Raw genomic sequence first — 15,304 nt, 5'->3', positions numbered from 1 at the left:
AAGTAAAGCGGAAAAATCAATACAAATGATTATCTTTTCATTTTTTACCCTCTAACCGATAATGATATTGGTAAACATTGAAAGAAGATGTAACAAGTGAAACGTTGCCTGAAAAAAGGTGAAAAAAAACTTCTTTTGTCTTTACTTCACTCTACTCGATTCGTGAGGCAAAAAGTTAATTGAAGCTAAATAAGTTGTGACATGATTTTCTAATTAACGCTAATTAAAAAGATACATTTTTTTCAACATTTCCATTAACACTTTTCACTTTATCTCGTCAACTCTTTTTGTTTGCAAACAAACTAACATTACAACCCTTTTAACACTCTTTTCAACTTGCAACCGTTCAACTCGTTTGCGATCAATTGAAACTGTAAATATTAAAATGCAATCAAAAGTAATTGCAAACACTTTTCAATTTAATCTTATTCTAAAAAGGTGATCCAAATTAAACTGAACAAATCCAACCTATTTTGCCTTGCTCATCATCATCATGCCATCAATTACAATTTGCCCAAAAAAACAAGTTTTACCAACAAATGAAAGGGAAGAAAATAAAATAACGTAAAAGTCAAATGCTGAGTTTTGTATAATTTAATTGTGAATAACAATAATTTGCCTGAAATGGAGAGCAAAGAGTTGCAACTGAAATTTGAAGATAAAATTAGATGAGATTGCTTTTTATCCTTTCCTTTTCTCCTTTTATTTGTGTTTACTCTTCCAACTCTTTATTCACCTTCCAACAATCACATTTGCCTTTGCATCTTCCAAGCTCATCATCATCACACTCATCATTTGCTTTCCTGATCATCATTATCATTCCATTATATCATTTCTCTTCCCTTAATCTTATTCAATTTCAATTAATCCATTCGAATCAATCCTTTCACTCGAAACCCTTCAAACTTTATCGCTCTTCTTCAGTTTAATCCATTTCAATTTTGTTCATTTTCATTAAAATTTGACACTTTAAATTTACCATCATTTGGATCAACCTTTTTTTAGCTCAATTCAGAGTTGACACAATTTTCATTTTAAGCGTAAAAGTTTGAATCTGAAATGTTGACTTTTCATTTCTTTTCCATGTTGACCATCATTTCAAGATTTTTTTATCAATCATTAAAATGTACTTTTTCTAATTCTTTATTCTGTTCTTTTGAAAGGTTTTGATCCTGAAATTCCAGGATTTCCAAGATATTCTATGAAAGTTCACCAATCATCAGGAGTATTCAATTTAAAATTAACTAACGTCCAATTAGAAGATGAAGGAGATTATCAATGTCAGGTAAGTTTAGATTTCATCAGCATTGAATGAAACTCAATAATCTTTTCAATATTTTTCTCTTTTTTCTTCTTCTTCTGATTAATCAACTTTTTCATGTCATCTTTATGTTCAAAAGGTTGGTCCAGCATTCAATAATAAACCAATCCGATCAGGCTCAAAATTAACTGTGATGGGTAAGAATTGATTTAATGCTATAATTTATAAACTTTATTGAGTTGCATTCCCAGGAATAGGAAAAAATATGAATCCAAAAAATGATGAATTCTAATTGAATTACATTTAGGTTCATTTTACGATTCAACCAGTTTCATGATGGGTATTTGATGCTAATCAATGATGATAATGATAAGAAAGTTGTCAACGACAAAATATTAAACAGATAATGATGAAACTTGGTTCAAGTGATACTTATTGGAATATCATTAAATTGAACTTACATGATATTAAAAATAATTTAATGATCAATAAAAGTTCTCAGAATTCGGTATAAATCAAGCTGAAGCCATCACTTGAATTTCAAGTTTCATCTCAAATTCTATCTCGTAAGATAATTACAATAAAATTTGACTCACAAAATGCTAATCTCTTCAAAATTCACAAACTTCGGCCTTCGAACGAAGAATATACGGAAAGAAAGTCGAATATGTTCTTGGAAATGGAATTTCCTAAAGATTCAGACAAAAGAAAACTGAAATTCTATGAATTTAAAAACCAAGCTTCTAAAAGAAAATGAATCGAAAGAAAATTTCTGTAAAAAAATCGAAAAAGTTCGAAAAGGAAAATTCAAAAAAATTGCCAGAAGTTGAAGTTCGTTATTTTGTGAAAAAACTTCGAGAAATTCGAGAAAAAATTTGCATGAAATTCTTAAATAAAGTTCTGTGGTTGGGAAATTCTTAAGAGAAGTTTTTGCAAAATTCTGTAGAAATTCAATACAGGAAAGAAAAGGCTGAAAGCATTTTTTGTCGCAGAAGTTCACCTCATTTCGAATTTCAATTTATTGTTCATCTTGTTATCGATGGAATCTGCCGATTCTCATGATAATCCATTGAGAATGATATAATGTTGCTGATATGATTGAATCAGTCCCTTGAGGCAAACTCGTTGCTGAATATCAATTGGAAGAAAAAAGAATAATTCAATTGAAAAACTTTTCTGTTGCCACCAAAATAAGAGTTCAATTCCATAATCTTGAAAGCATTTTTCTTGCAAATTTTTTCCATGACATTTCTGTCTTGTATTGATAAAAAACTTATTGAATGGAAAAGCGTGAGTTTAGAGGAAAAAAGTTACATTCGATAATCAACTTTATTTCCGTAAACGAACCTAATCTTAATCGTTAGCAATCGTTAATCATAGTTCGTAAGAGTTGAACATTTCTGTTGTTTCTGGGATTTTCAGACTTTTTTACTTTCTGTTTGTTCTGCAACTTTTTCCACTTCATTTACATGGTGAATATCGTGAATAAAAGCTGTGAAATCATTGATTTATTGTTTGAAGAAAAATTTCAAAATTTTGTGTCTTCCTTCCGTTTCATCCATTTCTTGTCTTCTTCATTCGATTTGTTTCCGTTTTCCTGAATTCTTACCTTTTCCATCATCTGATCCTTTTTTGTACTTTCTTCTTGCCAAAACTCTGATCGTTACAACTTTTTCCTTGAATATATACATGATTTGGTGGGAAAAGTAAGAAGTTTTTACAATATTTAGTTCATGTTTGACAAGATAGAAAATCATTTTTTTCATTTTTTTCCTTTGCAAACCCTCATTGATTAATATTAATCAGACAAGATTGACAAACGAAATGGGAAAAATGTTCAAATCACAGGGAACATGAAATGATTTTTGTATAAATATCATGTCAATGGATATTATCATGATGAGAATTTGTGATTTCTGTAAAGCCGGTTGCAAAGTTTTTGCTGAATATTCTGTTTCACCGAAACTCATCTTTTTCACAATTTATCATTTGATTAGTAATGAATTTTTGTCTTTTCCTTTGTCTTTTCTTCTCTTGGAATAAACCATTTTTTCAAATTACTTAAAAAATCTCATAAATAGAATCAAGTTTTCAGTTCAACAATCATTTCTACTCACAAGAACCAAGTTTCAATCATGAAAAATTCATGAACAAAAAGACATTAAAAACTTTTATCTCTTTCCATAAAAAGTAGAGAAAAGCACAAAAATCAAGATTCGAAACTAATTACAGCCGAAGAGAAGCACTAAAATCTGTTAATACAAATCAAAGCATCAGACAAGATCAGGTGTTCCGAATAATGGAGCTTCAAAGATTTGCATTTTTTGAAGAAAACTTTCGAATAAATAAAGTCGAAGATTTCGAAGAACTCGTACATTTTTAAGATCTCAATACATTTACTCATTATCATGATCATTTGATTAGTAAAAGATCAATTGAATCGCAATCCAAAAAGTAAATGAATTTCTATTTGAAAATCTTTTTTGTTTTTTCTCCAAAAGTTGGACCCAAAGACATTACAATATTTTCTTCAGCGCCAATCTTGAAAGGCTCTTCCAGAATACAAACTCATCATCAAGATTCGTCCATATCATCTTTGCCTTCAACTTCTTCCAATTCAAGTTCACCCGCTAAAAGTCAACTGATCGAGGCTCAATACAACTTTAAAATGGACCTCAATTATTACAACAATTATCCAAATTCCGTATCTTCCAGTGACACACGTAAATATCATTACACCATTTATGCCAAAGAAGCTCAAAGGGTAACCTTAACCTGTAACACAAGTTCACTCACCAAGCCTGAAACCAAATTAGCCTGGTTTAGAAACAACGTTCAACTTAAAAAAGGTAAATATACTTTACTTTCGTAAAACAATGAAAATCGAGTTTTCTCAGTTTTCGTTTCAATCAAATACTCGCAAACACTTTTCAAAGCATTTTCAAAATGTTTACGCTTTCTCTCGATAATCATGATAACAATAATTCCAAGATTAATCGGTAGATTGATGAAACTGTAACAAGGTTTGATGAAGAAAGAGAAAAGAAATGAACGAAAAAAACAATTTCATTCATTTACCATCTTATTTGGTTCAATAGCTATTAATCAGTATCAATATTATTATGAAACAATATTATTACCGTTTCACTGAGCATTTTCATTTCCACATTGGATAGCAATTTATTATCGTCAGCTTTTAACCATATAATATCATCAATATTATCTCAACAACAATTGTTCACCATTTCATCAATAGCTATTCAATTATTACCATGATGAAGGTGAAGCGAAAAGAAGAAAAAAAATGAAATAATTATCATCATTTGTTGGATAATATTCATCATTAGCTTCGGACAAATTGATAATGAAAACAAGATGAAACAACAATCAATATTTAATGTAAAAATGAAAGAATCATTTTCTTGGGAAAACTTCATTTACTCCATTGCATATGAACAGTCGTCTGGACACAAAAACTGACATAAACAGGAAAATTTTACTCGATAAGCTCATTAACAGCGAAAAATGTTTTTCCAACATTTTCTTCTTTTTTCCCTCTTCTCAGTGCGCAACTTTGAATTTCGAGGTTCCATGTTGTCCTTATTAAACTTGTCACCCAAGGCTATTTTTTATTGTTGCTTTTGTCACAATGTGCTCAGTTTTTCAACTCTTTTTTTCTTGTTCACCCAAAAATTCAGGGAAATTGATTGAGGCAAAAATATAATGAGAATGGCACAAAGTCATGATGAAGGGTTAAATTGGTAGAAACCAGGAAACACGAACATCTTTTCTCCTTTTCTGGTCACAAAATTGAACTTGTCAGGTTAAATATTATATTTCACAGTTTTTATTACTTTAAAGGTCATTTATCTTGACCAAAGTATCAGATGCAATATTTTTTTAAACAGCAACAAAAAGAGTGAATAAAAAGAAAGTAAAGGGAAGAAAATTTTCACTTTGAACAGAACAATATTTTCTTGCTTTTTAATCATTAACATCATCAATATTAGGCCATCATCATTATGTTTTTTTCATTTATTTCATATTTCATCGTAAAGTTTGAAGGTGTCACATGATGAATGATGAGATGCATGGAATGCATAAGCAAATTGGTTGATATAAATTGTTTGTCTGTTTGCGAATGGATGCATCTATTATAAATAATAGAAAATAGATTGAGTTCAAGTAAATTGAGTTTGTCCATTTTGTTGAGGAATAGCATAAAAAGTCTCAGCAATTTGATGATTTGCTTGTTTTTGACTGTTTTGTCCTTAAACGATAAGCATCTCAAAAATGAATAAGTGCATGGTGAGATACATAGAAGGGTTTTCCATCTTATGGCTTTTTATGTTCTTTACTTCGGTACTTTCATTGGTTTCGAGCATAAACAAGCATTAACTTGAGACGAACGTAAAACTTGTTTCCAACCCACAGTCCTTCTTTGCATTCCTTCTACAACGCTCTATCTTGACCTGATGGGAGGAATCGGTAGCATTTTTCTTGCAGGCAAGGAACAATGAAGTTATAAGAACTCCTTCAGCTTAATTTAGTTCATTCAACTGATGAGATGCAAATGCTAAGATGATGTACATTGCAACTCGTATACACAAAACAGCCAAGCTTATGCGTCATTCAGTTAAATTAACAACTATTATGAATAAAACAGCACGGAGGAAATATCAAAACAGAATCACCGATTTCACAAACAATGTCATAATTCTACCAGTTCTAGGTTCAAGCATTCAATCTCTATTGTCATTCGATGCAAGAATAAGGCTCGTACTTTGGATATAACGAATAATTGATGAAAAGTACATAAAAATTCAAGACACTTGGGCTATCTGAAAAAAATGATACAGATTAGCTAAAATATCCTGTTTATTATTGATCGAGCATTGAATGCTGGGATTCTGTGACAGAATAGAGGGTTTTAAATCACATGCTGTGTTTAACTACTCATAATGTCGTTTTAAACTGGAAAAGTTATCATGTAAATCACTCCAATTGAAACTGGAATAGAGAATTCTGTGAAATGTTGCTATTATATTTTGCATTTAATGAAAGGGCAAAATGTATATTTAATAAAACAATAATGTTCTGATTCAAATGGTCAACAATAGGAATAATTTCAAGGCTCAATTGGGACCATCGAAATTGTTACATTGAATACAAGTTTTGAGTGAAACATGGATTTTTTGATGCATAATAATTATACATGTTAAATGCAAATTGAACATTAAACCTGATAACTCTGGCCTTGCAATAATTTAACAAGTTTTGCGTGATTGGCTCTAATTAAGCATCAACATTGGAAACAATTGCAATGGAAAGTTTGCTTTTTAATTACTCAACGTTTTCTTTGGTTCAACTTGGTTTGATTAACTGAATGGAAGAAAGTGAATAATTATGAAATTGAATCTCAAATGCATAACCATTAATTGTAACAATTATAATCATTAATTTTATCCATTTCAATTGAAGGGAACAATTGGCTATTGAATAATAAAGGAAAATAGTTCGATTCATTGAGATCAATTTGAACAATTGAAATTGTTTTCAATAAAAAACAATGAACCAAATTTATATTGATGAACGTTTACCCTGTAAATGAATTATACTTTTTTTTCATTCAATAAAAGAAAATTGAATTTTCTGAAAATGAAAAATTGTTGATTAATGAATTTGCTGGTTGAGAGAAAAAAGTAAAATGATTTTTCTCTTCAAATTCAATTCAAATTGTTTTCAATCGTAATCTTCTTCAATGGTAACTTTGCTTGATTTATTAATCCAATGTATTTGGGTCAATGATTGTCAAAATGATTGAGTTGAAGTTCATATTTCAATTTAACTTAACAAATGAATAGCGTTCAAGACGATTAGCCTAATAAAAATAGACTAATAAGAATGATAAATGATTTTCTGTTCAACAGTGACGATGATACGATTCAGTTTTTTTCTGACCTTCTCAGTGACTAGGAATATTTGTGGTCAATTAGTCTGTAAGCTTCAGACTTTTGCATTGAAATGAAGACTCGATTAGGAAGGAAAGTTTGAAAGTGGAAATGGCTGAATGTAAGTCATTTTTGATGGGGAAAGAAGTGACTTGTTAGGTTGAAAGGATGTTGTCTTATGGTCTAACAAGTATGACTTTAATGAAGCTCGATATGTTGATCAAGATGAAGGTAATGAATATGATTGTGGGTTTGATGAGCAAGTGCTGATGAATGATGTGTTTACGATGTAAAACACGGAAAGACCCTCATTGTAGTCTGTGGTTAATGGGACTGAGTGAGTTTGCCAGGTTGAAATATTCATAAGTCTCTGGGAATGGGAAATGACGATGAAAGATGATCAATCAAAGTGAAAGATTTTCGACTTCTTGTGTTTTGGTTAGCCAAAGGTTGATTGATTAAGTTAATAACTTGACCATTATTACTTGGTGTTGCATGGTTCATGTATTTACACACAGTTTTTCACTTGCATCGTTGGTTTAAAACTTGGAGTAAAATGTGACTTTTTTCTGTGTCCAACTTTCTATGTTATTGGTTAGATATCAAAGTTTGAGGATAAATTTGAATCTGAATTTGATTGGGAATCTGAATTGCAATTGAAAAGTCTGGTGAACCATTCAGTTACTAAAATGAGGTCAAGAAAATAAGAGTTTATCTGTTGTTCAACTGAAACTTATTTTCTCAATCTATTTGTCTTTTTGATGCTTCCATTGTTGTTTAACTTTCGTTATCATCACACCGTTTAACTATAGTTAATTAAAGACATCATGAACAGTTGATCAGATTTTATTGAGATAAAGTAGGCTGAATGTGAAATGGGTGAAAATGTGCTCAAAGTGAAATAGATGATGATGAAGATAAATAGGAGCTGTGAAGAGTAAAAGAAGAGCCAAACAGGAGAAACACTCATTTCTTGGATTATTTTGTTCCCCTTCTTTGATCATCATCTTCAGAATCTTCATTAATCTGTTAACTTATTAAACTAATTTCTATCATGTGAAATAATTACAAGAAACAGTACTTTCAATCTCTTGATAATCTGCAAATGAATCATTTTTGATTGAGTTGATGAACAAAAAGTGGAAGTGATTCAATCGATTTAAAAGTTAAAAATCATGTGAAAATGGCTTCATCAAGTTTTACTTTTTGATTTACATTCGCAACTTTAATAGTTTGCTTTCAGTTGTTTTTTGCATCTACAAATTAATTGATTCACTTAAGCCGTGTTTTTAATTAAACTTGAATTGTTCAAGTTTAAAGCTCATTCCGATTTTTATAACTTATGGCTCAATTGTTTACTTTAATTGATTCAATCAATTTATTCAGGGACACAATTAAGTGTCTCTAAGAGCTCTTCACTGATGAAATCAAGTTAAACAAATGATTGATTCAAGTTTAACCTCAATTAACCTTGCATTCTCAGAAGATGCAACATTTGCTATTTTAATTTAGACAGCTAATGAATAAATACACTCACTTCAATTCGCTTTTTTCAGTTTTTATTATTCTAACAAAAGTAAAGAGTTTTCCTGATGAATGTCCTAGCAAAGTTTAGCGAGCATTCGATTTCTTTTCAGAGTTAGTTTGGCTTACACAAGCCATCCCTTGACCTGTAAGTGTACATCTGTATATCTTGGAGGTCAGACCGGTTAAGTATGAAATCTGTTGTGAAGGTCTGTAACAGTTGCCGTGGATAATATTGAAGATACAAAGTTACCATCAAAAGACTCTTTTGTCTCTTGAAGAAACCAAATGCTCACCAAACTCCATCAGTTCAGTGTTATAAATTGATTAAGAGAAAAGGGTTTAAATTTAAAATCCAAATTCAGTTTGACTCTCTTCGGAAATGGATAATAAAAATAATGATTCTGAATAATTGATGATTATCTTGATTTTTCAGTCTTTTCAGTATTTCAGTTGTTAACTTTTTTTCCTTCAACTTTCAAGAGTTTCTTTTTTCGCTTCCCTAACCAAAGTCAAGTCGATGATAATTTGAGAGATTCTTAAAAGTTATCAATTCTGATTCCTGTTGAGATTCACATGCTCTCACTTATTAGCTCTTATTATTATCTTTCCGTTTGTCAGAATTTTCGCCCTTTTCTCTTGTTCCTTTCACCATTTTCATCATCAATATTGTTTTGGAAAGCAACTTACTCAACTTGTTCAATAAAAGAAGACAGAAGCAAAAATCGATGGAAACATTTGAAACCATTAATCCAAGAAGAGAGAAGATGAAAAACACTGAGCAATAATGATGATCAAAAATGATCACAAATCTCATCAGAACTGTTGATTAAACATTTTTCGAACCCAAACTTCCTTCCGAAAGATTCCCTCCATTTCAACAACAAAAAAGTCGAGAAAACATGATAATTACGAGACCAAAAACACCATTAAAACTGAACCCAATCCCAGCATCCAACAGAACAAAAAAACTGACGAATGACGCATTTCTACAAGAGAAAAAATAGAATGTTTAAAATGCCATCCAAGGTGCAACTCGAAGTAAACTCAAGTGATAAAAATAACATCTCTATTTGACTGAATAAAGTTGAATTTTTGGAATTCCAATTGTTCAGTGAGTTCTGTGAATCAAACCATTCATTATACACTTAAAATAATGATATGCAAAGAGTGAACAAAAGCCTTTCTCCATTCCCTACTCTTATAAGCTAATGTTGACTGATTTTTTCATCAACAGTAAAAACACTTTAATGGTTCTACAAATACATTTAATGATGCTAAATAAATTGACAAGACAATGAGATCAGGTTACAAGGTTATTTATCCTCATCTTTCATCTCTTCACCATCTCATCATTTTCCTCATCTTATTCATTCGACCAAACATATCTCATTGTCTTTACCTTTTCAAAAACGTCTGATTAAATATCGAGCAAAATGTTCATCAATCAATTGTTTGTCATAATTGAATTCCAATTAATCTTTCTAAATCACAATTTTCATCACTAATCAATCCAATCTGATTTCATTCCAATGACATTACAAAGTAAACCAACAATTACAAAAAACGCAAATCCCTTCAAGTTCCCTCCAAATTACGATTCTTTTTCAGACTGAATTTCAAATTGTCAAAGATTATAAGACTTTCAATATTGAGCTGAAACTCAGATATTAAAAGGTAAACAAGATTAATCATTTGACGAGGAGAAGAGTAGAAAATCTCTGAATTTCGTTTGTTTACAAAATGTTGAAAACATTTTTTCCTCAAAATTCATTTGATAATCAGATTAACCCAGAATCGATGGTTAATGAATGAGCAAATGTTGAACATTGAATAATGAGCAAAATCAAAGATTGTTGATTGAATCTTGAAAATACAAAAAAAAGACTAACTTTCAATGCTGTTTGATCAAGATTCCCAAATGAATTTTCGTTAAACATTTTATTGAATTAGCATGTTACTCAATATGCAAAGTTAATTTGCTCACTTTCAATCAACCCATTCATTTGAATGTGAAAATGTGCAAAACTCTAACTATACTTTTCACAGTTAATCAAATCAACTTCATCTTGATTAAATGTGAAACAATTGAAACTCAATTGTTTAAAGAAATTGGCCAACAATGAAAACAGAGAAAAGAAAAGTTTCCATTTTCGTTGCAACGAACCTCATCATGTTCATCATCATCTTACCATCTTTTTGTCTCACCAAGAGTTCCAATGATGAATAGTTGATTCATAATGACTGTAATTAATGCTAATTAAGCATCATATTCATCGCTCGGATAACTTAAGATACTTATCACGAACTTTTTTGTTGCTCATTTTTTTCCAACAAATTTTTCTTTCTCCACAATTCCACTAATGATGATAACAACTTCAATAATAACTTTAATAACAATGATACCAACGATGATAATAATGATAATTCCAACGATAATTATGAAGAGAAAAGAATACTTTTTTTCGAAGTCAATTTTTTTCTTTACCATACTAATCAATAGCACAATTAGTTGATTAGTTGATGCTCGGTGAAAGAGGTTTGGTTTAATTCCCTGTAAAAAGAGAAGAAAATATTACTTTGTTACTTTTATTCATGATTCAGATTTGATGAGATGTTCAACTTTAAATTAAAGCTAATTTCGTTTCTAATTGTTTCCTCTTGTTGCAGAAAATTTTGATACCTTCATTATGGATGGTCTCGGTTTGAATGGTAAATTAACTTCGACTCGATCCATCTTGTCACTGTTTGTTAAACTCGACGACAATGGTGTCCAGTATACATGTAAAGCAACCCATCCTGCTCTTGGTCGACCCTTGGTCAACACTTTGTCCATCAGTGTTTTAGGTGAGTTAATCGAGTCAACTTTTTTTTCTCTTCGGTTGTATCTTGTTTTAATAACAGTTTTGCGAAAAATTGATATTCAGTTTCATGTTTAGTTTTAATTATAAGCTTGGTTAATGATGTAAAATTCATGTTTGGATAATTGAAATTTGCATTTCACTTTTTCGTTTTTTTTTGCACTTCTTTTGAGTTGCTCTTTTGGATTTGCTTCATTTCACTGGGAATGTTAAAAGTTGATCTTCAATTGGCTTCTATTCTTATTTACTTATTTACAGGGAAAATTAATTAATGTGCATTAGCAAATGAAATCAACTTTGCTGGATAGTTTATTGATTGGGAAAATACTAATTTGCAAAGAGTGTAATCAATAAATGGTGAACAAATTTGGTCAAAAGCATTTACAAAATCAATATTGACTTTCGTTCTCTTCCCTTTTTATGGTGCAAATTGAGAAACGATTTGTTGATGAACACAATTGTTTACAGATACATTCGCTTCGATTAAACTTTCTCTTGGAATCAATAAAAACTTTTCATCTGCCCTTTAACATTCCCATCAATAAGAGTTAATTAAACGATAACAGTCATTAAAAATATCAAAAGATTCACCAAGTCAAAATTGATTCCACTCTTCATATGCATTAGACAAAACAGTAAAACCCAGAAATGAACTCATAACTTCACTTAACATCGAATCAAACTCAATCACAATCTTTTGCCTAAAAGTTAGAAATCATTCGATTGCATTCGCAGTCACACAATTTGATTTTCTTATGAATCTTAGTCGCTGATAACTTACAGTCCAAGCCAGTTCTGCAATACCAACAATGAAAAAGTAAACCAATTTATGCACATCAGTTGATCTCACAAATCAATGTTATCTTAAGGCCAAGATACTTGAGATGAGATAGAAAGTCACAAAATTCAAGCTTGACTAAACTATAATATGCAAAGTCGATGAAAAAGTAACTCGAATATATTTTTTTTGAGTTTCAACCAACATCGTTAGTTTGACTAAATGCACGCATTTCGACTGATCTTAGTGACATGAAGTTGTGAAGGAATCGAGTTTCAAAATCATTAGAATGCTCGACGATTTTAGAGGAAACTTTTTTGCAACTTTGATGAAATGATTGTTTGTGATTCTGTCAGATCACATTTGACAAGGTGTTGCAATTTGGTAAATGATGAATCGTTAGCTTTTTATTTTACATTTTGAGTCTGGATTACATTAGATGGAGGAAAAGTGAGTTTATCAGAAAAAAATACTTAAATCTAGGAGAGCAGTGATTGATGTATTTTGCCTTCTTTTTTTTGGAGAAAACAAACTCTTCTCTTCTAACATGTTCATCATGATGGGCTTTACCTTCTTTCACCATTTACCCATCTTTAATTCTCAGAATTGAAGCGATCCTATCATTACTATATCTGTTGAATTGAACCTCTTGTTAGCCGTAGGCGTAACTCAAAGTATCTCATGTTGTATTAGCATTCTTAGCCACTTTTTGCTGGCCAACAAGATCACTTGTAACCTTCTGATTCTTATCAGTTTATCACAACTACGATTGATGAACAAATCTATCAATAGATTGAGCAAAGACAGTCAAGGATGCCTTGAATGGCTCTTTAAAGAGAGAGGAATGATGAAGAGAAAGAAAAATGGAAACGAAACAAAAATGACAAAAGATGGTGTTCATGATGAAATGAATAGCTTGAAGACAAGATGAAACTGTTCCACTCCTACTTGCCGCTCTAATCTTTTCACTTGTCCTTCCATTCATCATTTACCTTGAGACATTAATTTCAACTCTATTCAGAGCAGTGTAATGATACCAACAGAATGGAGTAAAAATAGAATCTCAAAAAACAGGAAAATTGCCAATTCAAATGAAACTCTCAATTACATTGAAAAATGTCACATTATCCAAACATGATCAAGTTCATAACCCAACAGGGAGTTTCAACTCCCAAGAATAAACGTTTCTTCCAATTTTATCAAGCATTATATTTAGCGTCTTGCATTACCTTTCAACTGCATTAAACATTTAAAAGCTTCAAAGGTGAACATGAATTGAATTACCATCAAGTTATCATATTAAGTTTAAAACAGCCTTTGAGACAATTCATCTTAAGAATTGTTCAGTTTTCTGGTTTTCTTTCTTGCTTTTTGCTGAGTTTCTGTTGAAGCAAAGGTTACAGTTTGATTGATTTTGAACATGATTTGAACACAATTTGATCATTGGTTAAATGCCAATGAAATATCAATAAGAATAGCATTAGTTGATCTTGTTCAACCATTATTATCATAAAGCAACTGTGTGTTGCTTGTAGTTGCTAATAACAAAGGGAAAGTTTCCATGAAAAAGAAGGGAAAAAAGAGATTTTTCTGTGTGTTCATAGAAAAGAAGGAAAAGAGATGAAAAACTCATTATCTCAATCAATCTGGTTCATTCATCAGGAGAATCAATGGAAAAATCAAAGGTTCAATTTGATTTGGTTCATTAAACACTTGGTTTTCACTCAATATCAATATCAGTTTATTCACAAAATGATAAAGCTCAATGTTAACAAATGTTCAATGTTCATGATAAACATCACACTGAATGGAATCAAATGGATCCAGTTTTACACATTTTGTCCATTTAAAATGATAATTTATTCATTATCAATCCCAAGAAAAAGATTGAAATTTTTCAACCATTTTCTTGTTCCAAGCAAATCTGGTTAACTTTTTGTTCAACCGTTGAAAGAGTAATCAAATTAATTCGTTTTTCAAAATTTGCCAACCAATCGAATTGAAAATTCATTTCCAAAGTAACGATTGAATGGATGAACGTAAATGGCTCAAGAATCTTGTAATTTGCAGAAAGATTTTCTTCATTTCTAATTATTTGTAACTTTCAATTTATTTGAAGCTAAATCGAGTTAAATTGTTGATTATAGTTTTGAAGGAAAAACAGATTCTCTAAATTATACTCGATTGAAGCAATAAGGAAAATATATGGACAGGAAAATGTCAATAGATTTCAACTTCTATCAACTCTGTGATTCTCTTTTCTCGTATTTTTAGGATATTTTGGTGAACAATTTTTGTATTTATTATAAGATTGTTTCCATGCAGGGTTTATTACATGGTTCAATGGGTTTAATCTGAAAATATAAAGTGTCTGAAGGATGACAAAAGTTGAATATGAAAATGAATAAACAAAATGAAATCATTTGTAACACATTGGATGAGTTTCAGTTTTTTTCCTTTTTTCATCTATTCCATTTAATATCTATTTATGTGAATTTTTTTCTTGTTATTAAACCTTAACTTATCATGATAACTCACATTTATCTGAATGGTATAAATTTTTATCCAGTTACCTTATAAATTGAGTTTACCTTTAATGTTCAAATGAATGCAGGTTTGCTTAGTTTTTACTTTTTGGGTTACTCTTCATAATAAATCATATTCAATGTGTTACTTTTTTGACTCAACTACTTGATTGAAAATTTACATTTAACCAGAAATTTTTAATCATTTTTGGGTTCTTTACCTAAATTGGGTTTAAATTTGCCTCTCTGTTTTGATTGGTTAAAATGAATGTGAGTAAAGGCGCGATCAACCAGGTTTACCATTGGCTAATAGTGGTGTACGATATTGAAAAAAAATATTTATCGAAGAGCACAATATTATTGCAAGGAATATCGAATATATTGCAATATTAAAATCGAAGCAA

The 15,304-nt window shown here is 30.5% G+C and overlaps 1 protein-coding gene across 1 annotated transcript in view; it reads left to right on the top strand.

Annotated features, from left to right (window-relative positions):
• The window catches only part of LOC107361925 (nephrin-like), a 66,104-nt gene that overhangs the window by 44,259 nt on the left and 6,541 nt on the right, over positions 1-15,304 (top strand). The window contains exons 3-6 of the mRNA XM_015928877.3: positions 1,164-1,285; positions 1,401-1,458; positions 3,763-4,110; positions 11,407-11,583. Of these exons, the coding sequence (XP_015784363.2) occupies positions 1,164-1,285; positions 1,401-1,458; positions 3,763-4,110; positions 11,407-11,583 (705 nt within the window). The remainder of the gene's footprint in view (positions 1-1,163; positions 1,286-1,400; positions 1,459-3,762; positions 4,111-11,406; positions 11,584-15,304) is intronic.

The sequence above is a fragment of the Tetranychus urticae genome, chromosome 1 (assembly GCF_039701765.1).
Source record: "Tetranychus urticae isolate SD_2017Ah chromosome 1, NJAU_TeUrti_SD_1.0, whole genome shotgun sequence".
NCBI classification, from domain to species: domain Eukaryota; kingdom Metazoa; phylum Arthropoda; class Arachnida; order Trombidiformes; family Tetranychidae; genus Tetranychus; species Tetranychus urticae.
The sequence above is the reverse complement of the archived record's forward strand: the minus strand, read 5'-3'. Positions and strand labels throughout refer to the sequence as shown.